The sequence below is a fragment of the Gobio gobio genome, assembly GCF_949357685.1.
Source record: "Gobio gobio genome assembly, chromosome: 16".
NCBI lineage: Eukaryota > Metazoa > Chordata > Actinopteri > Cypriniformes > Gobionidae > Gobio > Gobio gobio.
In genome coordinates this window covers 32,208,417-32,236,053 of record NC_137109.1, presented here as the reverse complement: position 1 = coordinate 32,236,053, position 27,637 = coordinate 32,208,417, and the positions used below count along the sequence as shown (strand labels likewise).

Here is a 27,637-nt window from a genome sequence, read left to right as displayed (position 1 = left end):
TGTCTGAAGAATATGGGTAAAGTGCACAACATTAGTGCTGAGAGCAAGAATGTGGGGGAGCATTCTTGGTCAATTGGCAAGAGAACAATTTATTTTATCTAGGGGCACAGCCTCTTTACAGCATGCTAAAAGTGCAGCACAAACAAATTGGCCAAATTAAAATGGCAAGCCATGCAGAAAATCCCTTAATGTCCGGAGGTGAGCCCACCTCTGCTTGGAAATGTAGGAGTGGGCTACGTTATAAGAAACTGTGGAGATTGGGAGCGAAAATACTGTTTCATTTGAACTAGTCTATAGGATATGCTTTAAATGAACTTCACCAACAGGTTCACACATTTATGGAATGAGCAAATGTGTAATGTATATAACGTGTATACCTTACTTCTTCTCACCGCTGTTTTCTGATGGTTTATAGAACAATTACTACGAATCGCCCTCTGTCGTTTCAAAGAATAGTACAACGGCGAGCGCGTCAAGTATAAACAAGGCCATACATGGCCAAAAAAAAAAACATGGTTCACGGTAGACGTCGGATGAAGTGTACTATAGTGCCATCTTGTGTCTGCAGGATAATATCTGAATAATATTTTAACAAATTGTGGTTAGGACACTAAATAATGTTTCATTTCAATACCTTAACTTTCCTTCTTATAAAAAAATTATTTAAAAAAAAAATCATATTTTTTTCCATTCATTCAAGGATTTCAAGCGGAACCCATGTGAATGCTCAACGTTCTCCCCGGAAACACGGAACTTTTTTTTCGTGAGACCAAAATGGCGGCGCACTAGAAGTGGTCAAATTATTATAATAAGAAAACGAAGGGTCATGCTATCTCCGTTTGTACAGAAATAACTATAATTTCTCACCAGAATTGAAGGTATTTTGTAGTTGTCAAATGGCTTTGTTCAGTGATGTCTGCCGTAGTGTTCGCACGCTTTTAGGTCAATGTCAGAGATCAGCGGCTGCAGCGGCGTGGATTCATTGTCAATCATGTAAGTAATTATATAACAAGACCCTTCAAATAGGCTAATTCGTTTACTCTATGCTGCATGTGTGTGTTAAACTATACAGGAGACAGAATGGCAGTAGATTTGGAGGTACACAATCTGCTCACTAAAAAGGAGGAACGTATTGTTTGTGTTTTTTATTCAAACAAACCTTTATGGGTCAGAAGTAAATAAAGTAACAACAAAAGGAAACAGCTGGATATATGTGATAGAGAAAGAAATGTAATTGACTTAGAGAAAAAAAAAAAAACATGTACTCTGGAACCTCTCAAGGGATTTGTAGATTTATTTAAAAAACGATGTTCATGTTGGTCAATGTTTGTCTCTTTCCAACAGCTCGGAAATACAGTCAGGCGGCACCTGAGCCAGAACCAGTGGTTAGTGATAATGAAGCCATCAATAAAACATTTGTTAACCGAAACCCAAGAAACCTGGAACAGATGGCCCTTGCAGTAAAGGACCGAGGCTGGGCTACAGTGTGGCCCTCTAGACAGTATTATCACAGGTTTGTAAGCATTCGAATAGTTTGAAATAGTTTAAAGGAATAGATGTAAAACATCTAACAAGAACATTTTGCTGAGCACATTCCTCCTAATGACATCTGATATGATATAAACATAGTTGTACACGTACATTTAACTTATGACTTTCCTTCCTCAGGTTGGTGTTCAGGCGCACCCAGCATCACATCACAGCTGAGGTGTTCTCAAGTGACTCAATAGTTCCTGTGCTGTCTTGCTCCACGAAGGAGTGGGCATTGAAACGCGAGCTGGGCTCCACGCGGTCTGTAGCGGCTTGCCGAGCCGTAGGTGATGTGCTTGCTCAGCGGTGTCGTGAAGCAGGCATCACACACATTGTTTATCGAGAGATACCGTGGAAGTTTCGCTCTGAGGCGGTGAGTCATTGAATGCATTTTGGCTTTAAGTCTTCGAATATTATACATTGAAATAAGTGCTTGCACTAATTCATACTTTCTCTCCCACTTCAGAATCAGACGTTCTGGACGGCCATGAAAGAGGGTGGCGTCGCACTTAGTGAACCAAGGCGAAAATTCATTTAAATTGCAGCTTTTTTTATTATTATTAGGCTTTGTAAATATAAAAATTCTCATCATTCAAACTGTTTGTTCATTGAGTCAATTACAGAAAGGTCCTCACCACAAAAGATACTACAGTTCTATGCAGGAATTAAACTGTTGGTCTATGAATCGATTTTTAGTTTGATTCAAATGTGAAGTCGTGAAAAATTCAGTTTCATTTTAAGAACCTCAAATACATTTTAAAACGTTTTTCTACGTGTATTTTAGGCAAGAAAAATTATGACATACTGTTTATTAGAGTCATTTGTGTACACTACCTTGAAAAATGTAGGGTCAATAAGATTTAGTTTTTATAAAGATGTCTTTATAAAGACATCATTAAACTGATCTAAAGTAATAGTACAGCCATTTATAATGGGACAAAAGTATTTCAAATAAATTTATTTACACTTTATATTCATCATTAAGTCCTGGGACACATATCATGATTTCCACAAAAATATTAAGCAACTGTTTTCAACTGCCAATGATAAAATGTTTCTTGTGTCAGATTAAAACCAAATCATATGTAAAAACAATGCATGTAAAACCATTAACTATTACGTGATTTCTGTATAATGAGTGGTTCCCTATATTATTACAGGAAGGCGGTACAGTAATCACAAAGTGGTCCGTGTGCAAACATCAGAAGCACACACCCAGACCTCTCGTGGTGCGTAAATAGCTTATTAAATTTAATTATCTTTCACGTTTTCTTGTGCTTTAATGGACAAATGCACACAAAATCATGTCCTATTGTTTGAATCACAGTATAGACATTTCCAGTAATATCTGTAAAGCACTAGTTTATATAGTTATTCAATTTTTTTTTTACAGTAGCATTATGAAGAATAGAAATAACCTGAAACACAAAGTGATGCAAAAACAATGAGATTGTCCATTAGATATTTCTCAAGCTCCCATTATAAATTCATTTTAATTTTTAAAGCACAGACAACCTTGTATATCAAATCAAAAGGATACAAGTTTAGGTCATAAATAGAAGGAAAAAAAGCAACAGCAACCGTGACTTGATATTTAACGCCATCTGAAACCAACAAAGGAACTTTGAGTTGCATTAGAATAAAATTGATCACTGTTTTTGAAGTTGATAAGGCATGGCACATTATACATTAGGTAAGGAAAATCAGCACTTTGAAGGCTGTGGGTCGTCATCTATCACTAACACACAATTTAAGACATCTTGTTGGAAATAACTGCAAAACCAAGTGATGTCTCGATACTAAGAACATTCCTCAACATAACTTTGGTTTCACAACATTGGCACTTTGTGCAATGACAGTATACACATTTCAACAAATGTTTTACAGCAGATTGTATATATAATTTATACATACAGGACTCATGCCTCACAAAGACAGGCTAACATACAATACAAACAGCATGCATACAGTCATGAGACATCATGCAAAGACACAAATCAACCACCCCTATAGCAAAAGACATGTATTATATAGGAGTTAGTTGTGTTCGTTTTAACTGCATGAATATTAAAACCAACAAATGTAGTTATTTTGGTCCACCTCTATAAACTAAAGGCACTGAACCATCATGCAGAATAATTGAAATGGGTCAAATAAGTGTGGCACATTAACGTTTTGTTAGGAAAATACTCAGGTTTCTTCTCAGGTTTTGTTTTCCGTATAGTGTACAGGTTAAAAACAAATTAGACAACATTGGTTTAATTTAAAAAGATGTGAAACACCTTAATGATATAGCAACATCTATCTAGTTACTACACTACCATTCAAAAGCTTGGGGTCAGTAAGATTTTTCATGTTTCTCAAACCTGTAATTATTTGATTAAAAATGTAATAAGTTGAACAACTCCAGTCTTCAGTCACATGATCCTTTAGAAATCAGTCTAATATGATGATTATTATCAATGTTGAAAGCAATTTCGGCTGCTTAATATTTTTACGGAAACCATGGAATACATTTTTATATTGTTTAAAAAAAAATATCGTCTTCAGTGTCAATTTTAAAAAAATGTGTCCTTGCTGAATAAAAAGTACTGATTATAAAAAAGTATATATATATATATATATATATAATCTTACTGACTCTTACGGAAACATTTGAATGGTAGTGTACATGGAATACTAAAACATTTAATCCTTTTAAAGCTAAAAGCTTTTTTAAAATGTGTTTACCTACTGATCTCCACAGAGGCAATATAAAACTTCACATTCATTGAGAGGAAACAGCTATAAAGTATATTATTGCATAGGACTCCTAAAATGAGTGAGATCCTACTCTTATTCATTTAAGAACAACATGAAACAATGCTATACGATTGGATTTTTCGTGTTTCTGTATGAGAAAACAGCCAAAAGACAAACAAAAAAAACCTCCACAGTCTATAATACCATTTCAAAATCTGTGAAGTAAACTGAATTTTATGGCTCAGTATGAAGGTGCAAAGAATACAGAAATATCAAAAGGCACAACGTGACGATTTCAATGACAATGCTCTGAGGAAAATAGTTCCTTTATCAATACTCACTGGCTGACAGAAACCAGCTGTTGTAGATATTTTCAACAATTCAACTGAAACTGTCCACAGTTTAAGAGTTTTGGGCAAGACTGAAAGGTGAGGGAAATTTAGTAAGATATCCATTGATATGTAACCATGTGCTTTTGTGTTTGTTGCCTCCAAATAAAATTACCTAAAATACAGCAACTATATGAAAAGATTCCCTCTGAGTCTTCAAAGAACTTGGAATGATACAATCAGAACGATAAGACTTGTGTGCAAGAGTGTCCTTTATATTAGCATCACTATTTGTGTTCCTTTTCCTCACCTTTTTGCTTTTTTATTCCTGCCTCTCCATATCTTAACACGACCCCTTTTTTAAGCGCTTCAGTGCGCTTCATCCTGGTTTGTGTTCTGTGACTGTCTGCTGCTTGGTTCAGGGGAAACATCAACATGTGTTCTCTGATGAGTCAAGGCCCTTCTTCCATGACTGCGCCTTCGTTGCGCAGGAGAAAGTCTCTGGCAAACAGGAAGACTTCAGTTAATGATTGCTTGAATGTGATTTGACTTGATATTTCACATATCTTTATCAAAACATTTTGCTTTCCGATCCAGATCTTTTCCTCTCACCTCTTTATCGATCCTCTCTCTGTCTTCATCGTCGAGCTGAATAGACTGCATAAGAGAAAACAAATCCATCCTGCCACTTCTGCTGGGGCTGGATGACACCTAGGAAATAAATGTTGCAGACATTTTAAAAAAAAGTGCTTCCTATTATTTATAATAGTAAAGAAAACCACATAGACATTTAAAAGCATTTTAAAATGGTCAAGTGTAGTAAATTTCATTTGTCGGCCTCTGTGTGGTCGAACCTTATCACTTTCTTGTATAGTAATAAGTGGGTTGGATGTGGCTGTCTCTGCCCCATGCATATCAGGAACACTCTTATCAAACTGCTCATCAAAGACCTGAGAATGGCACAGGCATAGACATAAACATACTTTGGTTAAACCGATTTGGAAACTAAAGAAATACTGAAAAAAAATGACTGTTATAAGACATATCGCATTACATCTGTTTCTTCCTCCTCACTGCTTTCATCTTCTTCTTCTTCAGGGCTCTCTGATTCTTCCTCTTCTTCCTCTTTCTGTTCATGTTCACTCCCTGTGGCTTGTTCGTTGTGGACAGATGGCTGACGGACATCTGGCTTGGACTTCCTCCTCCAGAGGGCACTGTGGCGCTGTTTACTGTAAGGCACATTGCAATGTTTGGAATTAAATACAGTACTGGTATTTTAACTATATATATATACAAATAAAAAAAAGACAGACTACAATTGACATTAATGCCATTTCATTCTACACATTGGAAATGGAGGCTCTTATTAAATGCACAGCACATTTTGGTGCATACATAGTATGCAGCAAAAGAGCCTCTATCAATTTGTGGCTATAAACGGGTATATTTTACACTTGTAGGAAGTTTATGATGGAAATATATAGTCAAGACAACAGTTTATGCTGCAGTTTATCAATAAGAATCCAGAATCCACAGAGTCCTGTAACACATACACTACTATTCAAAAGTTTGGGGTCAGTAAGAGGTTTTTAGTTTTTTTTTTAAAGAAATAATAATTACGCAGGAATGCATTCAATTGATCAAAAGTGACAGTAAAGATATTTATCATGTTACAAAATTCAATTCAAATTCAAATAAATGCTGTTCTCTTGAACTTTCTAATTATCAAATAATTCTGGATGAAAAAATATCACTGGTTCAACATTGATAATAATAATAATAAGATTTCTGAAGGATCATGTGACACTGAAGATTGGAGTAATGGCTGCTGAAAATTCAGCTTTGACATCACAGGAAAAAACTACATTTTAAAATATATTTAAATAGAAAAACGAAATATAATATTTCTATTTTTACTGTATTTTTTTTATCAAATAAATGCAGTCATGGTGAGCAAGAGACTTCTTTTAAGACCTCAAACTTGTATAGCCATTACTGTTTGAGATGAGTGCGAGTGTATATCTGCACTATTCAGTTACCTCATGTACACACGACACACATGGTTGAACAACAATAAACCAGACTTGACTTGTCTGTACCTGAACATCCATTGAGAAACTACACAAGAGGGAAAGTGTCTGTATTGCTATTTGAATGCTTGTTTGCATGAATGCACCGATCTCAGTACAGCACCATTATGAAAGCGTAAATCACCTGGCACTGAGGATGCCACTGTATGTATGCAGCTGTTTGAGGAAACCTTCGTTGGGCTGCACTATGGGCCGTCTTTCTCTCACGTGGTTTAGGGATTCGTCTAAAGTCCAGCCCTGCTGCTTCATCAGGAAAGCAATTACTGTGGAGGCAGAGCGAGAGACGCCCATCTTACAATGCACCAGTACAGCCTGTCCACTCTTCCTGTATCATCATCGGTACAAAACAATGACATAAAACATTAGCATGAGAGAGATGGCGCACAAAGACACACTCTAATAATTTTCATAGGGGGTTAAGTATACCATACTGCTTGTGTCTCTAAATGAAGAGTTCAGATGCAAAAGCCTCTAAAAGCCACTTGGGTCAAAAATGAGATAACGATAATGAGTGAATGCTCTCCGCATATAGTAGCCTATACTTTCATAAAATATTTTGACTTCAAACCCACTAAATCCCAGCCTCAGCCCATTCAGAAGTACCGGTACTTAGGTAAAGAAACCTATACATAGAAGGCTGACAAAAATGCTTATTTTAAAGAAAAAAGTCAGACGGACTTAGAGGCTTCAAATATAAACTAATTCATTTTAAGAGAACGATCAGGGTAGGGGGTCTGCACACAGAAAAAGCTAAATGCATGCCAACTATAAACCAAAATAAGGAAGAGGAGTGTGTGTTGAGCACCTTGCTTCACTGATGAACATGTACGTGTTGTTCCAGTGTGAGAGTAGGTCGGTCGCCTCCACATCATAAACTCTAATATTCATGTAAGTGAAGCATTCTGGGAAAAAGTTGTCAATCTCCATGGTAACATTCAGGATGTAGCCCACACTACCAAAAAGAAAAATCATTCTTTTTATTTATCTGCTCATCTGCTGCAGAAAATCTTATTTTTAAATAATAATTTTAAATAATTATTAAACAATGTATTTTAATCATTTAAATGTAATCTGCATACTTGTTCTTATGTAGTTCTTCAAAGTTGGCAGCATTCCATTCTGAACCCTTTTGGGGATAAAAAAAAACCACAAATAAATGACTGTGTGTGTTTAAACAGTATAGCGGATTAGACAGAAGACAAATGTCAACACCCACCAAGAAAAGGTAGTCCAATATTCTGGAAGGTTTGTCCATCTGTGCCATCGTGACCATCATCTCGTTGTCAATATACTCCTTGTAGTCCTTCATGTCTATGCCTATTCTGGACTCCAGGGATATTCGCACCTACAAACATACAGAAAAAGTGCCTGTAGCTCAACTGCAAGTGTTGGGCGCTAACAACACTAAGGTCATGGGGTTTGGGTTATAAATCACATTAAAAGGCAAGTCACATGATATACAATGCGTACAACCATCAAATCAAGCTGCTCACTAAACGATTCCTGAATGTTACATGTTCATACCATGAAGATTCTCTGGATAAGACAACAAGCCCAGGCACATTAACCTTGAGTTCTAGAACAAGAGTCTCTTCAAAAGGTGTGTCTTCAGGCTTACATTACTTTACACTATTCAGCATTGACACAATCAATTTACTTAAACGTTCTATTTAGTCAAAGAATCCTGAAAAAAAATTATCACGATTTTCACAAAAATATTAAGCAGCAACTGGAATAATGGCTTATGAAAATCCAGCTTTTGCGATCACAGGAATAAGTTTTAAAGCCGCACTAGGTAACTTTTGCTCTCGGGCTCCCCCTACAGTTGTGAAACAGTATTGTCCTCTACTACTGTCGTAAACTGTCATTCTACATCAGCGGATGCATCGCACGTGCATTTGTTGACATGACAACTATGATAGCCCTGAACTCTGCAGGAGTTCACATGCAGGTGTTCTGCTTGTGTCGCGTGTGAAATGTCTTCATCCCAGGTACAGTGGCATATGTTTCAGCATGTCATATGAATACAATTTCATGGGTTTTATTTTTTTCAAACGCCAAATGATCGCGATGCTCACGTTTACAAGCCAGCGTCATTATAGTAGCCTAGTCTATTGGTTCCCGTTTTACAGAATCTATATGATACTTCAATTCAATGTTTGAGTGGTAGGTAATAACCATATATCGTCAATATTATAATATCAAGCTACCATAGATGAATCTGCAAATTCGAAAAATCGATTTGCATTAAAGCTTGAGGAAAGACAAATAAACCAATATCACAGACATGTTAGGTATCCTAAAATATGATTTTGTATTTATTACGTATTTACTTGCAAGAATGTAGCCCCTCCTCCTTCAGCTCACGTCAACGAGCAAACGCTGGCCCAATGTTGATCCTCGTCTTGCCTTTAATCCGATCACTTTCTCGTTTTCTCTTTTTGCTTTCCTCAGACAAAACCTTTGCTTTCTTATTTTTCTGTGCTGCTTCGGCCATGACTATAACATTCGGCAAACAAATGATTTGCGAGCGATTTTTTCACGCACGTCCGAATTTAAGGAAGTGGGGATGGTGGTGGAAGTGACGTGTATGCCGTAAAGCAGTCTAATTTTGTAGTTATTTTTGTTCTCGGGTTACTACCCGAAACCCGAAGTTTAAAAGTACGATTAAAAACGATACAGACCCCGTCAGGCTATGGCAGACGTGTCATTCAACCTATTGTAAGTCGATGTATCATCACAAGAGTTTTGAAAATATATTATGAAGGTTGAAAAGTTACCTAGTGCTGCTTTAAAGGTTTTTTTTTTATTTTAAATTGTAATAATATTTCAAAATATTACTGTGTTTAGACTGCACTTATGGTCAAATAAATGCAGCCTTGTTGAGAAAAAGAGACTTCTTTGAAAGAAAAAAAAAATTTCTTACAGACTCTACAAAAAGATTTGAATAGTAGTGTACTTTGAATAACCTAAAGAGGTCATATTAAACAAAGTCCACACAGACCACTTTCTGAAAATGAGCGTTCACTATTTGACCAAGGTCTCTGGTCATTTCAGTACAGCCCTTACATAATGTGTGGCACATTTCAATGTAATATGGTTTACAATGTCACAATAAAATCCTAGATTTGCAAAGCAGCTGTTGTTGAAGGATGGACAGCAAACCCACATCCGTTAAGTAAACATTATTGCATACATATGCAAAGAGGTTAACCGATAGGTTAACCAATCAAAACATTTACATACATGGGATCTTAAAGTAAACATGATAGCATTAAAGGGATAGTTCACCCAACAATGAAAATTCTGTCATTTACTCACCCTCAAGTTGTTCCAAACCTGTTAAAATTTCTTTGTTCTGCTGTACACAAAAGAAGATATTTGGAACTAGTTTGTAACCAAGCAGATCTCGCCCCCCATTGACTGCCATAGCAAGGCCGTAACCAATTTTTTTATTTTTATAAAGCATAAAGAAACAGAACAGTGAACAAAATTCTAGGTCTAATTCTAGTTGGGAAATAATCCTTTTGGGACTATTTGCAAATAATATTTGCATTAATTTGCGTTAAATATATCGTTAGTCTCGAGGTTCTTCCCGTTAGTGAATAAATACATAGATCCGCCATTAACATTTGAATTCCTCAGTGGTCTGGTGGTAGAATTTTTGTAAACCGTATCGAAGGTTACAGGTTCTAATCCACCCTCATATGGTTTTTTTTCTTCAATAAAAACAAAGATGTTCAATGATTGTATATTAAGAGCAGGAACACGTTGGTGTGCATTTTGTTTTGTGATTTCACCAGAAGAGTCTCCGCAACGGCGTTAGGCAATAGATTGACACCCTTGTCTGTGTGAAGACTGTGAACGAGCCAAAGGAGAACGTAAACCCTGCCTACTTTGATTTGATTGGCCATCTCAATCATTTTGACATAGGTCTAACAGCGTTTGTCAGAGGCAGACCAGGCTAAAAATGTAACTTTTAAACCTTTTTGTCATCATAACATACAGAGCGCTGGATAATGGAGTGCAGGAGAGCAGTGCAATAATTTCAAATATTAGGGGGGACAATTTGGCCATTTCTATTTATTGGGGGGGCTCAATGTCTATGGTGGTTACGGCCCTGTGCCATAGTATCTTTTTCCCTACTATGTTAGTCAACTATAGTTACAAACATTCTTCCAAATATGTTCATTTGTGTACAGTAGAACAAAGAAATTTATACAGGTTTGGAAAAACTTGAGGGTGAGTAAATGACAGAATTTTCATTTTTGCATGAAGCAACCCATTTGACTTGTGTTATATGACATATTTACAAGTGAATTATAGTGTGAAACTTGATTTTATCCATCAGGAACTGATTGGATCATAAAAATGAGTCTATAGGTGACTGAAAGGGAGAGCTTGGTGACATCCTGGGACGCTGTTTCAAAGGCAGTGAAAAGACGCTCTATCTTTTATTTTACCTGCTTTGAGGTAATGTTTTCCAAGTCCTCAGTTCTCATGATATCTCGCAGCTGTGCTTTGACCTCCCTCTCCACTGACTCCCGATTGGACGATGAACTTCCTACGGCGTCCTTCCTGACTGACTCTAGGCCAGTCATAGCCCCCCATTCATTAAGGCAGTGCTGGTCAGATTCCACATGTTCTCTGTAATGTTGTGCCCACTCCATCCCACAGCCAGGTATGACAGCTCCGCGCACGGCCCGTTCACAGCAGCCATGCAGTGCCTGCAACACTGACCTTTTGCAAAGTGAGAGTGACACAGGGCAGAAGTTGTGAACAAGCAATCGACAAGCCACAAACACATTAAAGACATTCACAGAGCAAATTCTTGAGGCTTTATGAAGACATCTAACAGGGTGCACATGTTGACTGACTAATAACCAGAAGTAAAACAGTTAAAGCAATAGAACAAATTTAAATAAAATAGCATTATAATTGAAAACAAAGATTTAAGTGTGTGTAGGTTGCAAGATCAAAGTTGCATCGCATTTTGTTGTTGGTTGAGGAAACTGGTCGTTTCCTCAGCATTTCCTGCTTTAAAACTTACCACATCGTCTGAATGGACACAGGCTTAAAGATTCTCGTCACTTCTGCAGATGTAACACTGAAACCTCTGTAAGAGAACGAGTGAAACAAACTGTCAGAAAAGCAGAACTCTGAACCTCAGGCTTAAACAATGTATACAGTTCTGCATGACTGTGCAGATAAAATATAAAGTGGACTTTTGTCAGTCAAACTGAACATTTGATTTAAAATGTTATTTACATTTTATGATTTTATATTTATATACATTACTGTTATTTACATAACAGTCTTCAATGTCTGAAATGTTGACTGTTTCCTTATTTCCATAGAAACAAAGCCTTTGTCCTTGAGCTCACTTTACCTTCACAAACCACATGAAATGTGATAGTTGAGTTTGATGATAAGATAATGGTAATCAAGATTACTCTTTCATAGTAATAAAATTACCCTTTTAAGATCCCTTACAGTAAATGTTATGTTATGCTTTTATTATCATGTTTGCACTTATATTATTTATGCCTGGTCAGAATGATTAAATCTTATGGTCTTACCCATCTCCATCTAGGTAAACCTGTGTGTCACTCCATATTGGCAAGACAAGGCCAATAGTGCACTCATCACTAAGGAAGAGTTAAAAAAACAACAACAACAACAACACTGAGTGAGAGACATCTCTTGACAGGCCTGCTAAAATACTGAAATATAATGTTTAGTTTTTTTTAAACATCTGCTTAAAAAAAGTTGCTATTTAATGGGATAGTTACACCAAAATGAAAACTGTCATTATTTACTCATCCTGATGTTGATGCAAATCTATATGACTTTCTTTCTTCTGTGAAACATAAAAGAAGATACTTTGAGAAATGTCTTACTGTTTTTGTCCATACAGGTTTGGAATGTCATGAGGGTGAGTAAATGATGACAGAATGTTCATTTTGGGGTGAACTACAGCATTCACATTCCAAAAAGGTAGAACCTTCTACTTGATTCACTTGTGTTTGTGAACTGAGGTTGTTAAAAATGCAACAGTATTTAGGCTGTAAATCTGAGATACACAAATATTTAACATGTCACACATCCAATTGAATATTTATGAAATTATCTCTAATGAAATAAAAAAGTTACTTATGATGACTTGATAATATGGTTTATAAAGATGTTTATAAACCTACCTGTTTGAGCATGGAAAGTCCATGCCAAGTAGTAGACTCTCCTGTTTTTTGTCAAGTGTGCCTACTATAAGCAAATATCTCAATCTGACTGGGCTCACCGACTCCAAACGCACAGCCTGAGGGATGGAAAAAAAGAGAAATTTAGGGTTAATGTATTTAAATGAGACACAGAAGTCTGAGGTGAATTCATTAGAATAATTTATTACACCGCAATTAAAATAAGTTCTCATCATTACAATTCAAGCACAGCACTCATGCATGGCAATATAAGACATAAGGTATTGTGTGTAACTGTGTTCAAAAATGAAGTCAAAGCCAGGCGGTTTTTTGTCATTTCTGCATAGCAGAAGATAGAACAAACAGAAGTGTCTCCAGAAACCACATTGCAGAACATGTGACGTTGTCTAATAGACACAGACAGTAAGTAAAAGAACTCCCATACATTTGTCTGAAACAGACAATAAATATTGTAAATGCATAGAATAGCAATATATCTACATCCTTTGATCAACAAATTTCCATTATTTTCCAATCATTTGTGGTTATAAAATAGAGGTTGTGCTTATAAAGAGCAATTTCTGGTTGATGATATCAAGAAATGCATATTCTATAAATGCATTTTTTTTCTATTAATTCCCATTACTTTTATAGGCCTCAAAGTTACAATTTTGAAAAATGATATTTCAAGGTTTCCCTGAGCATAGAAAGGCAGTGTAGTAAAACAAGTGTGGTTTGGGGGATCCTAACCAGTTTGACTGTGTCCTCTGGTCGTAGTAACGAAATCATTGCATGCAAATGTCTGCGCTGAGTGTCAGAGGCTTGGCCTCCTTGCCTAGGACCAAGTAGAGGGGGTACAGTTTCTTCAAGTAATCCCTCCCTCTCTCCCTCTTCCACCAGGAGCACTGCCCCCTTAACCAGGGCGAAACTTTCTCTGGTGTGCGGAAATTAAAAATTAATCAGTTACGCATTTCTAGAGGAAACACTATAATACACATGCATGATTAAAGCTGTTTCAGGAACATTCACCTTTTCTGAAGTCTTCCTCGTCTTGGGATAGGCTCATCCTTGAAAATAAAAATAAAGTGGATAACAATAGATTAAACTAGGAACATCATAACTCTAAGATTTACCCAGAGAACGGTGATGTTAAAAATGGGTGGTGGGTGGGTGAATTGATTATGTAATGCACTTAATTGCAAACAGACAACCGTAGTTTCTGCTTGACTCCTTTGGATCATCTGACTCAGTAAGTGTTATTTGCCTTTTTTCTCACCCATAACTCATTCTGAGATGAGTGACTGGGGGAAAATAGAAAAAAGGATCCCCGGAAACAAAATGACGAGGCGTTTTGACAAGAAATTTCAACTGTAATGCAGTTAGAGTATGATAAAACACTGAGGAAGCTCATACTAAAGATGATTAAGGGAGAAACAGATAGAGTGTGAGAAGACAGCGAGAAGGACACCAAATAGGCTGTTATCAGTGCTTCTATGGAATGAAAGAGGAGACAGTAACATTACCTGTTATGTGACTGACGTGTCCAGACAGAGACAAGTAGAAAAAGAAGAGAAGGGGTGGAGAGGAGGAGCAATGAGGTTGTAGGTTAAAGATCCGGAGAGACTTTACTCAAAATAGTCTGAACACAGAGTGTTACAGAAGAAGATACATAGTATGCACATGTTATGGGTGAAAAGGAATCTTGTGTTATATAATAAATACAACACCTAACACACAACCAACAGAGACACAGAATGATTAATGGACACTGTCCAATACCTCTCAAGAACAGCAATAAAAGTTATCAGGCATTTAGGCTCTTTAGCATAATCCTCACATAATTCTGGGGCTTTTTTTGGAACAGCATGAAATGGATTTTCATATTCAGATTCACAGCAAGTTTGGGAAGCTACCAAGAAGACAGTCCTCCTAATTATACATAAACTTGTGTACAGAAAAAGGTTTAGAGTAACAGGACACACATGGAGGGAGTTGGGAGTAGGGCGAAAGAACATGTGGAGAACTGCAACTGACAATTTTCTTCTTTTTGTTTTGTTTTTTTAAATTAATAAATGCACAGTTTTTAGACACAATACAACTCACCGGTGTCGTGCTAATAGATGGCGTTCTGTGCAAGGTCAGCAAAGCCATTCCACAGCCGGGTATCCTGCTTTAACACCGGCAGACGAGTCAGAGCAGCTCAGCCGAATTAAAGTTTACTGGGTTGAGTAGAAAAAAAACAAAATGACAAATTAATGTACGGTACCAAGTGTGAAGATGTCATATCGAATCAAGTGTTTATAGTGCTACTAGACTGAATTAAAATAAAAGGAGGGATGCACCAATATGAATTTCTTTGGCCGATACCAGTTAACAAACAACTATTGGCAGATTCCGATATTTGTCACTTATTTGAAATTTTATAATCACTTAATATTCAACAATATTATTGATCTAACTGCACTGACACTGTTGTATGAGAACTGAACTGAGGTGGACGATGACATCTTTTTGCTTTGTAGATTAAATTAACTAATTTAATAATTGATGTGGGCCGGACGATATGACCTAAAATCAAAATCTCGATTATTTTAACATTTTACCTCGATTGCGATTAATGAACGATTATTTAGTTTTTTTGCAAAAAAAAAATTTTGCCCTCATTGTTTTTGTAAATGTTTAAATAATTGAAGGAAGCTAACTTTAATGTTGGCTTGAGAAAGCTATGGCAAATGTCATATTGCTAGGGCTGTGCAATTAATCGAATTTCGATTTCGATTTCGATTTTGCCTCCCAACGATCACCAAAATAGTACAATCGAGAAAAAACGATTATTTTGCCTTGCGTTCTGAATGAAACGCGCATGCGCTCAGCCGCCCCTCCCGAAGCCACAAACTTTCTCAGGTCGTGAATCTCGTGTGCATATCATCCGCTGGAATTTAAAAACTCGGCGCGAGTAAAGATGGCAGAAGGAGGGCAGTTACAGCAGCGTTTGGTGAGCAAAAAAGGCTAAACCAACTCCGTTGTCTGGGAACAGTTTGGCTTCGAGGAATCAGACGACGAGCAGAAACATGCTAAGATTTGCTACATGGTAGTGGCTGCAACGCAAGGGAACACCACGAATTTGTTTAACCACTTGAAAATTAAACAGAGTTACCTATGACAATCTAATAAAGAAACAAAAACTGAGGAGAGCAGGGGAGCCGTGGAAACGTCCTTTTTTTCCTTCATATTTTTCAAATAATTCTCTCTTTGTAAACTTTGTTCAATGCATGCGAGATTGCGAGTGCTGCCATATTTTCGAATATGACCAGTCGTTTTCACCGTCATCACCCGGGTTTAGTGCTTTAGGGTTTAGGTTTAGAATGAGAAGCCGCGCGCGCTGTGAGGAAATGTGTCTCTGTGCGTTCATCCGAGAGCGCGCACACGTCTCTCAGCGCGCAAATATTGAGTTCTCTTTCAAGTCTTGCTCTTAAACGGACAAACTCACACAAAACGTATGCCAACATGTCCAACTTGATGAGTATCTTAGCAGACATAGTCTGTATATGCCTTAAGTGAACTTTATACAGTCGATAAAGAAGACGCGAGGTCTTAAAGGGGCAGTAGCCTTTACTGCTGTCTGTTTAATGTCAAACAACAAAAGACAAGGACATCACTCACCGCTCTTGATTGAATAGCTTTTGTAAGTTTAATAGGATTAATCTTTAATTTATGCACTCAAATATGCAATGTTATTTTACATCTGATACATTTCTGTACCTGAAAACTAATGTTAGACGTACATGAAAAGCATAGCCGAACCATATTGTTGATCTTATTTATTTGTGGTTATCATTTTTACGTGAATACTTTTATACTTTGATTCGAATATATGTTATATTATTTATTTTAATAGTTCAAAAAGTACAACAAATGTTACAATTTCAATTGAATTGTTGAAAGGTGTATTTTTAATAAATACAACACATTCCCAAAGTCATGTGAAATAATCGTGTTACATAATCGTGATTTCAATATTGACCAAAATAATCGTGATTATGATTTTTTCCATAATCGAGCAGCCCTACATATTGCTCCAACATAACAGCTCACTTTGTTATTTTGTCTATGGGTCATTTCTTACTTCTGCTCGTATCATAAATCAGATACAGATAAATTAGCACAGTACAGTTACATTTATTTAAATGCATTAATGAGAGCGCGATTGCGTGTGTGAATTAGTCATGCCGTCTCTCTCTTCATTGTGAAGCTGCGGGTTGTAGTTACTTCAAGAGTTGAAAAATCTATGCTATAACTGTTGAGTTTCTAAGCTACTTTAGTGACAAATCACAGGAAAGTGTTGACAATGAGTTTCTGTGCTCCTGAATGTTTCTCTGCATGCGCGATCTTCATGTGATGTACGAGATGTAACTGTATAGTTAATATAATAATACACATTATATGATAACTTGAATGTTAAACTGACAAGCCTTAAATCACATACAATTGACAAAGTTTAGTGAAGATGCAAGTGAAAGTGATCTGGCTTCAGGGCTCACGCATTGTCAGAGACAACACGGCTGGGCTCTCTGTGTCACAGAAAACAGCTCGCAAGCACTGAAGTGCAATATTATTGATCTGACTGCACTGACACTGTTGTATGAGAACTGAACTGAGGTGGACGATGACATCTTTTTGCTTTATAGATTAAATTAACTAATTAACAATTAATGATCTTTACTAGGGCTGGGCAAAAAAAGTTTTTAAAAATGTGGTCGATTCAAAATCGATTCTCAAAGGCCACGAATCAATTTTTTTCCATATTTATTTCCGCAAACATTGAACATAAGATTAGCGTAAATCTAATTACTAGTCTTCTCCACTAGATGTCACCCTCTTATTTGCCTTGCGCGATGTTACAAAGGAGTGAGAGGTGCGCCTGTCATTCCTTCATTCAGTGCTTAAATGGTAGCTTCCGGTGCGTTGTCGACGTTTGTAATGCTGAGGTGAAATGCTGTAGTACTACTACAAATCTGCAGAACCATTTGATGAGACATCACCCAGACGTTGCAACACCCCCACAGCCGAGCACACAACCGCTAAAAATAGATCACATACATGCGAATGCTTGCCTTGCATTATGATCATTGTATTAAACTTGAGGGTTCACGTAAGCACGTACGTTAGCCATTATAGACATAGTCAATAGACAGCGCAGGACCAATAATTCAAACCTAATAGCTTATATTATAAACAGATAGGGTTGGGAATCGTGAGAAATTTTCCGGTTCCGGTTCCGGTTCCGGTTCCGCCTAACGATTCCGGTTCCGATTCCGGTTCCATTAAAATTATTAAACAAATAGTGGTAAAGGAAAAAGGCACAATACGCAACTCAAACAATCCATTTTGTGTTTATTACTTGCTCTAAAATTAATTTACAGGTTGGCAATGTCAAAAAAGTCCTGTCCTGTACATATATTACAGTATTAATTAAGCCATTCTTGAAACAATTTTTTTTTCAAATGAACACCTCTGAAATTGTCTTATTACATTTTATCTCTCTGTCTCTGAATAAAACCAAGTTATAAATTATATTTATTAGTTATATTTATGAATTAGCTGTATATTAATTTAATAGTAATTAAGTTATTCAGTGAACTTGTAAATAATAAATTGCAATTCAGCATTACAAAGGTAATTGTGCCTAAACGCTTACCTAAACCATGGTGACTCAACGGTTGACAAATATATGGGTGATTCTCACGAAACCATTAAAACACCACGGCACTAATGATTTTAAATATAAAATGTGTAATATAGTAATATTAAAAAGCATCAGAATAAAGACAATACCTTTCTCTACCTTGCACAATGTGTGATTTCAACATAAGATTTTATTATTTTTCAATTTTATTGCATTTTCTGCTGAAATTCTCATTACCGCAATGTGTCCGACTGTGTTTGAATGTGTGTTATGTTGTAATTTAAACAAATTAACATAAAAATATTTCGAAAAAAATAAATAGATGTTTTACTAGATTATTTCAGATGACAGAAAAATTATTTACTGAATATTCATGTATAATAATAATGAAAAAAAATTAGGAAAATTATGTGTCCATGCCAAATGTTCTCATCCTCCGCAACACATTTTGAGGACTGTTTAAGCGCACATACAGAATTTAAATAAAGTTTGATTTTGAGTGACCGAGCACATGGAGCAGTTACTTCAAGATGTCTACCAGGTAAGATCATATCTTTATATCTCTCCAGTTAAAATGTTCAATATTGTCTTGTCTGAATGTTTACACGACATTTTGATTATCATTACCGAAACAGGTAGTTTTCTACATTTTTTAAATTGTTAGATTTACAATTTTTTATGAAAATGTGCTTTATTAAAGACTAATTATATTCATTGAGTAAAAAATTAGCAAAGCCTTCATAGCTTCTCTATTATTAGCAAAACATACCGAGGTACCTCATCCTCCGCAACACCATTCTCATATACCGCAACCATTTAATGGCAGTTGCGGTAAAGAGAACTTCTGTTTCGGAAATGAGAATTCAAGCATATTGTTTATTACTTTTAAATATCTTTTATGAATTTAATATCATTTTAAAATGTAATAACTGTTGATATTTTGCTTTATGATGTTTCTTTGTAGATAGTCTGCAAGTGAGAAAAAAAAAGCTTTAGCAAAGGCCAGGTTGACAAAGTTCAGGGAGAAATTATACAGCAACCCAGAACTGCTCGAAGGGTACAGAAGGAAGGAGAGAGAGAGGTTAGGTTTGGAGATGTTTCAGCAAGTGTAATTAGCAAAAAACACCCAAAAGTGTTAGGAAATGTACATGAGAGTACACACACACCTTTAGCCTATAACAGGTGCTGGATTGAGTGTACTGTTCATACTGTAGGAAATTCCCACCACACTTGCAGGTTGTGTGACTCTTAAAGTGACAGCAACCTAATCATTTTACAGCACTCTGTCATTAATATTATTTAAAAACAAACTTCAGTAAATTGTTAATAATTTTGTTATAACTTAAATAAATAATAAATAGTAATTTGAGCTTCTGTTTGTAATTTGTTTTATTTTTTATTTTCTTGTTTACTTATTTTTTTCAATCAATTTAAATTAATTTCATATAGTATAAGTCTATACTATATGAAGATGTGTACATACATATAATTTTACAACCCTCTAAGCACAACAAAGATTATTATTTACATTAGCGCGTCGATTCTGCGTAGTATTTAAGACTCTCTCTCTTTGCGTGCATGTGTGTGTGTGTGTGTGTGTGCTTGTTTATGTGATTTATGAGGACACAAATTTGTATAATGACATGGGTATTACACTGGTATTACAACATAAAAGTGGTTTATGAGGACATTTAATTTGTCCCCGTAAATCAAATAGCTTTAAAAACATACTAAACAATGTTTTATTGAAAATGTAAAAATGCAGCATGTCTCCAGTGACGGGTAGGTTTAGGGGCAGGGGCAGTTTGTGTGTGTGTGTGTGTGTGTGTGTGTGTGTGTGATGGGTAGGTTTAGGGGCAGGGGCAGTGTAGGGGGATAGAATATACGGTTTGTACAGTATAAAAACCATTACGCCTATGGAGAGTCCTCATAATGCTGTTGCACCAACGTGTGTGTGTGTGTGTGTGTGTGTGTGTGTGTGTGTGTGTGTGTGTGTGTGTGTGTGTGTGTGCGAGAGAAACACAGCACTCTCTGCAAAGCGACGTCGAGTTGTGCGCCTTCACACTAAAGTTTACGGTATGTCAGATACAGGTATGCTCGTATCCGTTGAGCTGAACAGAAATAGACATATCGCTTGACGGAGAGCGAAACTGTTTTTCTGAGTGTTCAGCGAATGAATATTTATCTATGCTAAACTTATTCTTAACCTCTAACACACACTGGCGAGTAAAATCTAAGCATTTATTAGCCAATGGCTGATGATAGATATTATTTAGTCGCCCAGAGTGAAATATACTCGCATATGCAAGTGTTTTACTCTCATTGTAGAGGGTTGTTTTAATGTAATTATGTTCAACAAACACAACATACACTATTCTCAAAAGTTCTAAAGCTCTTTTTTTGTTTTGTTTTTGTTTCCAGCTTGTATAAATATCTTTTTTTTTTACAGCAAAATGACATCAACTTAATTCCCCCCAAAAATGAGATACAGACAGCAAGAGATATAAAAACATCGACCCCAAAAGAATCACCCAAACGAAGAAAAGAAAAAAAACACTATCAAAATTGAGGGCAAAGTTGCGTAACACAGAAGAGAAGCTTTTAGACAGGACTAAAGAGATGTTAAACCTAAGGAAAAGACTGAGAAGACTTGAGAAGAGAGAGAGAAAGCAGGGACTTATTAACTTGGTAGGCAGAGAGGCCAAACAAAAAGCTAGACAGAGAGATCAGAGAATATTACCCAACAGCCAGAGAAGATTAATGTGCAGAATTGTTAGCCGCTTCTTTCACCAAGATTAAGTTTCTACTGTAATTAATGGCAAATCTGGTGAAATCCGAAAAAAGGGCCAGGTTAGGGCCAAAGGGCCAAAAATCAGTGAGTCGATTCAGCAGTTTGAATCGCCAAATTTCAGCAGTTTGGCGGTTTGACACGCGATCCGAATCATCATTCGGCTCACTGATTCATAATGCTTCGAAGCTTCATGATGCCGTGTTTTGAAATCGTCATCACTATGCAAGTCGTTATTTAGGGTTTTTTTGCGCACAAAAACTATTGTCGCGATTCATAAAGTTATTGTAGAACCACTGTAGTGAGATGGACTTTGTAACGACGTCTTTAGTACCTTTTAAGGGTCTTGATATGTTGCCCTGTTTATTCCTGTTCTAATGTTTTTCTTTCTTTCGTTTTTTTTTGCCGTATGTATTTTTCAAACACTACACAATAAAACTGTTTTGAACTTGAATGAATGGTTGTGCAAATATTATGTTTTTTCTACTTTACAATTAGTTTTTTAACAAAATCTCACACTAGTTTATGTATTATCATTACCGAAATAATTAACCTCATTTCCGAAACCTATGTATCATTACCGCAACAGATGTTCATTAAATGTTAATTTAATTAATAGAAACATGGTACTTTCATTTTAAATGCATGCACAGTATCTACAAATTATGTTCTTTCAGGTTTGTCATGTCATTTTGAAAATATGTCAGCTTTCATGAAAATATATGAAAAAAATGGTTGTAAATTGTGGAAGGTGTTGCGGTAATGAGAGAAATTAATCAATAAAAAAAAAACTGTTAAATTAAAAATAAATATTATTTCTGAATTTCAAGTAACTGTGCATGCGTATTAATAATCCATTTTTAAAAATGTGAAAATATATTAGCTTTTCTAACAGTGTTGATGTTTTCAGACTGTTGCGGTAATGAGATTTTTTAGGACTTATCTTCGAAATTATGTAAAAAAAAAGTGTTAAATGATAAGTAAAAGTTTTAAAATTAATTTCCAAAAATACTCCAGACTTTGTTTCTAATGTCTGGGGGGGGAAAAGTTAATTTAAGCATCTTTTACATTTTCATGTTTGACATTTTTAAAACCAAGTTTTCGTGAGAATCACCCATATATATATAGGCCTTTCACTATACATCTGGTATAAGCCCTGTGGCACTCTGTGCTGTAGCAAATGTTTTGTCAAATTGCTAGTGCAGCCTCCTTTGCATGTTATTAACTTTTCACACGTGTTACATTTTGCTTCATTATCATTCATTCTTTGGAAATGAATCCATACTTGTGACTTTCTCTTCGCCATGCTGGTGGTGAACGAGAAAATATCTGACGCAAAACCGTAAATGTGTAGCGCGAGGGCTTTCAGTGCTGAACTGCGTTGCACTCCTGGAAGCGGCAGGCAACGTAATTAATATTCATGATGAGGTGAGCCAGGGTTGCCAGGTTTTCACAACAAAACCCGCACAATTGCTCCTCAAACCTTGCCCAAAACAAGTCCAATCGCGTTTCAGGGGGGATTCTCCGGTAAAATTCGCATTTCCGGGGCTTAATATCACATAATTGGGGTCGCTTCAACCCGCGGACATGAAACACAGACCGCGGCAACAGTGTTTAAGTAGCCCAATTCCGCTGGCAACACTGGCTGTCACTCGCTGTTAAAGGATATGCTTCCAGCGCTTCGCACACACATTGCACCAGAACCGTTTTCGGAACCGAAACTTAGGAATTTCGCGCGGTTCTGGTATTTTTCAAAAATCAGTTTCGGTTCTGCATAAGAACCGGTTCTCGGTTCCCAACCCTATAAACAGATTTCTTCAAATAAAAGTCAGCACGTTAAGGTATTGTTGTTCGTTATCACTGCAACTACTTGTGTCCAGGTATGAACGCGCTTCTCGTGTATGAAAAGTAACTGTACACATGACGGGTGGCAAAATCGCAAGTAAAGCTTGTTGTGTACTGAAAATCATCCAATATCCTTTTTATGTTTTAGAATAAATTTCAATAAAAACAACATTTTATAAAATACTTCTCAGATACATTTTTTAGAATAAAGTTGCATCAAAATTTTATTGTATTTAACATAATTCAGGGCTCCAGACTGCGACTAAATGGTCGCATCCTGCGACCGAATTTGGTTAGAGGTCGCACTGGTGTGACTACTGCGGTGCCCAACTGATAAGAGCTGCCATTTCTGTTACATATGAGAAACATCGAGCGGAAAACGAAACGAAAGCGGAACGGAACCGCGCTACTCGTTTGAGCTGCACTGCACGGACCGTTTCTCAGCTCGGAGCAATATTAGACAGCGAAGCGCGAGCTCATACACGGGCCGATCTCGATCACCTAAACATTACTAAACTGCACTGGGAGATCCAGTGAGAAAGCGCTTGAACTCACCACAGTATTAATAACATCGCTACTGCGAGATGTAATGGGAAGCGTTTGGTGCAGAATTCTCTGTTATAAACCACAGATATCAGATCAAACAGAGCTGACATGGATACCAGGAACATTTGAAACATTCAGGGGTTTCAGTCCACAAATAAACATTCACCATGGATTTAATGTAGTAACACCCCATGGTATTGTGGAAGAAATAGTTGAATATTTGAGAGTGAAATTCAAACACTTTTTCAAGTGTTTCACACTTTTCCCAGCACTTCAAAGCTCTAAATATTATTCAATTTTAATATTATTTTTAGTTTGATGATTTGTAAAACTAAAAGTTTAAAGGTGTAGGCTAATTAATGGCAAAAAAGCACAAAATACATTAAATTACCAATATAACCAGTAGGTGGTGGTGGCATAGGAGCACTTATTTGACTTATTAGACATTTGCACTCCTTGATATATGAAACAAAGTAGGAAGTCACAAAGTCTAATGAAAAACAAAAACTTTTCTTCAAATTGTGACTGGATTACACAGAAAACAAGTAAAGAGTGCTCCTTTTAGTTCAGTATGATACTATAGAAGAACAATAGTACATTTAATAAGAGTTAAAATGTTCCTTATAAAAATGAGGTTTTTGCACAATACTGTTGTTCATAAAAGTTATTTTTTTCTGCATATCAATTCAATTTCCAATAAACAAACATGTACTATTATTAGTAACTGCACTTATTATCAAAACAATAGTCATTTTTTTTATGATTAAATGAACTTTATGATCAATATTCCTCCAGCGCCCCCAAATCAGGCGCTGGTGCCACTGCTCTCAAATGTTAGTTTGGAGCCCTGTAGTAGATTTGGTTAGCATGTTGATTTACGGTGTGCGCCCCTAAATGTTCTGGTGGTGCCCCAAAATTTTCAGTTGGGGGCCACTGTGCTCCAAGTGAAAAAAAGTTAGTCTGGAGCCCTGTAATTGTATGCATTTGAAATATGGAGATGGGTTCTGTTTTAATGTACCCAAGTGTACCTAAAATAAAAAGAGTTTAATATACAGTTTTGTGGCTCTTCATTTCTTTTTAATTACCCACTTGTAAACTTATGTTCACGGTTCTTTTAATCGAAATCGAATCTGTATTGCGAAATCGAATCGATTTGAGAGCTTGCAAATCGAAATTGAAACGAATTGGAACATCTGAATCGATACCCAGCCCTAATCTTTACAACAAAACTAAATGAACACTGAACTCACTTCAGCTGAACAACAGCCGATGCAATGCATCATCACTGTGAAGCTGCTTTGAAACATATAAATAAGGGTGACTTGACTTGATTTGAGTCTTTAAGATTAGTATTTTGATCATGCTTTAAATTGGCAAAGTTAAAAAAGCGTGCATTAAGGTATAATAGCTAGTTTATTGCTGCATCATCAAATAATTTATATTGAACATGGATTGGATCCATTTAACATTTAACAGGCCAACATAAATAAATATAAATACAACAGAACAAAGATGCAAATAAAATATACAGTGATTTTCGGGTAGGTCTAACAGTATTTTTCAGGAACAGAAATAAATTAATCAAATATAAAATTATATTCTTCATTGTATTAATTAAATATCATTCCTTATTAAAGTTACAAAAGTTATTTCAAGAGTAGTGAGCTATTTTTTGTCTTTTCTTGTTTGATTAACATTAAAACAGACAGCAGTGCAGCAGGAATATTAGGCTCCTGTCACTTTAAGAGCTGCACAGATCCAATATAAATGGTACACACAGGCGTTTTTGTTTATGTTCACTTAAGTCTTAAGACATAACTGACTATGTTTACAAAGATACGCACTAAGACGGCCATTTTGATATAATTTTGTGTGAATTAGAAGAAGAGAAAAATAACTCAATTCAGTATTTGCGCACTGTCTAAAAAGAATTGAGTTCTCTTTCATGTCTTCTTGCACTTGAAAATTTTGATACGCAAGGCTTAAACACGTGCAAAAGATAAACGTGAAGATGCAGCACTGGCCCCATCGGGACTGTGACCATTCCGTCAATCGTCCCAAGCATTTGCAAAAAATAAAAATATTTATTTTACATAGAGAAAAATTTTGGTTTATGCAACAGACATTATACAACTCAGTGCCTTCACCCATTTAGTTAATAAACCATTGGTTTTTTTTTTCATATCGCCCTTTTTCATGCTATAGTTGATATGATACAGTTGAGAAGCAATCTCTGTTAATAACATCCACATGTGGGTTTCAGCCTCCTATATACAGTATTTTTTAAGTCAGAGAAAGGAGATTCTTAACCTTCAGAAAGTGTTTATCATCAAGGTAATTTTATTTCAGCTGCTTATTTTCCATTCACTTCACATGGGGTTTTGCAATTTTGTAGTTCTGTAATATGGTTACAAATTTAGATTTCAAATAGATGTCGCTCAGAAGGGTCTAGCTAATTTGGATTCAAATACTGGTTTGTGGTTACTAATAAATCTATATTTATCATAATGCAACTTCTGTGCAAATTCTTAAAATGAAAAGATTCTTTATCGAATCAAATTTTTGAAACGCAAAATGTGCAACAAAGATAGGCAAGTTCATAAATTAAAAGGATTAATTATTCAAAACTATTTTAAATTAAAAGTTAAGTTTCAAGTTTATGTTTACTAGCATTCAATGTCAATTAAATAGACTAAAAATGATAACATTGTAGTATTTTAAAATTGTTTCATATTGTTAGAATTGCAAGTAAGTGGTACAGGTCAAAATCCCCAAATTTTAAGGGAGAATACAAATCAAATATATATATATATATATTTAAAAAAAAAATACAATTTGAATAGTCTGTCAAATTTCTACTAGGTCTCAAAACTAAAGAAACAATTGAGGTTTGTGCCTGTAATGTTTTAAAAAGTCTAGGGACTCCCAAGTGTACCGTATTTGTGAAACATGCCATAAATTACAAACACATAACTAAATCATGTAACGTAACAAAATCGAAATAAACAGCCAAATGGTTCTGCGGTCTAAGATGGAGACATGCCGTGAATTTTTTCGCCATATCCATGACACATCACGAAAAAAAACGCTCATCTAAACCCACACACTCCGAAATGTCACGAAATATATAAAATTTCTGCTCGAAGTGTTGAATATGTGTATGAAGCTGTAATTATAGCGTAATGTGCGCGTCATATTGACACAGTCTGCAGTGCTCAAGCATTTGCTGTTTTACGAGACAAACTTGTAATCTAAGCATGTTAGATCGTTCAGTTTCACCGTTGCCTTGAAAAATAAATCGATAAATTATGCCACATACCTAATCTACTGCTGATATGTCTGCCTGTCGGCTGATGCTTTATGCCTATGTAGCTCCAACACAGCTGTGTTTCAACCAACAAGACTCGAGGCTTATCATTGCCAGTTCCTTAAGAAAAGCAAAGGAGGGCGGACTAAACATGGAGAGTTCGCTTACCTGATGCGTTGAAACGCTTCGCAATTATAAGGATCTAAATAAATATTCTTCAATAAATCGTGTTAGTTATTTTAATGCCATGACCACAACTTTTGCATTGCTCCAAAATATATTTAAAGGGGAAGGCAGACTACTATTTCATGAAACCAGGAAGACTTATGCTCGGCCGAGAAAAGTAAACGTGCCCTTAAATGGAATAGGCGGATCGGGAGTAATTCGTCTGTTAAAGAGACAGAGACATTTTTTCGAGGTTCAGTAACGTAATTCCTTGCCGATAGCCTACCCTTAAAAATATACATAAATAAATAACTATAACTATACTATTAACTGATTCAGACCTTCAATTTAGACTGTAAACAATAGATACAAATCTTGTTTATGTTTTGAATAGAGGGGGGTTGCAGCATTA

At 36.0% G+C, this 27,637-nt stretch overlaps 2 protein-coding genes across 3 annotated transcripts; one reads left to right on the top strand and one right to left on the bottom strand.

Annotated features, from left to right (window-relative positions):
- The first annotated feature begins 749 nt into the window (after nucleotides 1-749).
- mrpl18 (mitochondrial ribosomal protein L18) lies at nucleotides 750-3,083 on the top strand. The gene is made up of 4 exons (XM_079838227.1): nucleotides 750-993; nucleotides 1,345-1,513; nucleotides 1,669-1,903; nucleotides 1,997-3,083. The coding sequence occupies exons 1-4, from the start codon at nucleotides 897-899 to the stop codon at nucleotides 2,066-2,068; spliced, it is 573 nt and encodes a 190-aa protein (XP_079694353.1). The 5' UTR covers nucleotides 750-896; the 3' UTR covers nucleotides 2,069-3,083.
- A 1,748-nt stretch (nucleotides 3,084-4,831) lies between these two features.
- On the bottom strand, nucleotides 4,832-27,392 carry LOC307139318 (protein phosphatase Slingshot homolog 3). Of its 2 annotated transcripts, none has more exons than XM_079838226.1 (16): nucleotides 27,073-27,392; nucleotides 14,992-15,107; nucleotides 13,918-13,955; nucleotides 13,639-13,822; nucleotides 12,892-13,007; nucleotides 12,271-12,339; nucleotides 11,742-11,807; nucleotides 11,155-11,431; nucleotides 7,908-8,036; nucleotides 7,771-7,817; nucleotides 7,497-7,643; nucleotides 6,816-7,016; nucleotides 5,656-5,830; nucleotides 5,456-5,551; nucleotides 5,214-5,312; nucleotides 4,832-5,102 (listed from the first exon to the last, which is right to left on the bottom strand). In XM_079838226.1, exons 2-16 carry the CDS (start codon nucleotides 15,037-15,039, stop codon nucleotides 4,971-4,973), a joined length of 1,824 nt encoding a protein of 607 aa, XP_079694352.1. In that variant the 5' UTR covers nucleotides 15,040-15,107; nucleotides 27,073-27,392; the 3' UTR covers nucleotides 4,832-4,970. The 2 variants fall into 2 exon arrangements, with proteins under 2 accessions (XP_079694352.1, XP_079694351.1); XM_079838225.1 differs by having other exon boundaries at nucleotides 27,229-27,392.
- Nucleotides 27,393-27,637: the final 245 nt, after the last annotated feature.

Bases quoted from the DNA above. Each gene is read 5' to 3' on its own strand.
- mrpl18 (XM_079838227.1), top strand. From the start codon at position 897: ATGGCTTTGTTCAGTGATGTCTGCCGTAGTGTTCGCACGCTTTTAGGT. The intron at 994-1,344 runs GTAAGTAATTAT...TCTTTCCAACAG, and splicing joins GTGGATTCATTGTCAATCAT to CTCGGAAATACAGTCAGGCG. The intron at 1,904-1,996 runs GTGAGTCATTGA...CTCCCACTTCAG, and splicing joins GGAAGTTTCGCTCTGAGGCG to AATCAGACGTTCTGGACGGC.
- LOC307139318 (XM_079838226.1), bottom strand. From the start codon at position 15,039: ATGGCTTTGCTGACCTTGCACAGAACGCCATCTATTAGCACGACACCG. The intron at 13,823-13,917 runs GTGAATGTTCCT...TCCGCACACCAG, and splicing joins CGAGGAAGACTTCAGAAAAG to AGAAAGTTTCGCCCTGGTTA. The intron at 12,340-12,891 runs GTAGGTTTATAA...ACTCTTCCTTAG, and splicing joins GACTTTCCATGCTCAAACAG to TGATGAGTGCACTATTGGCC.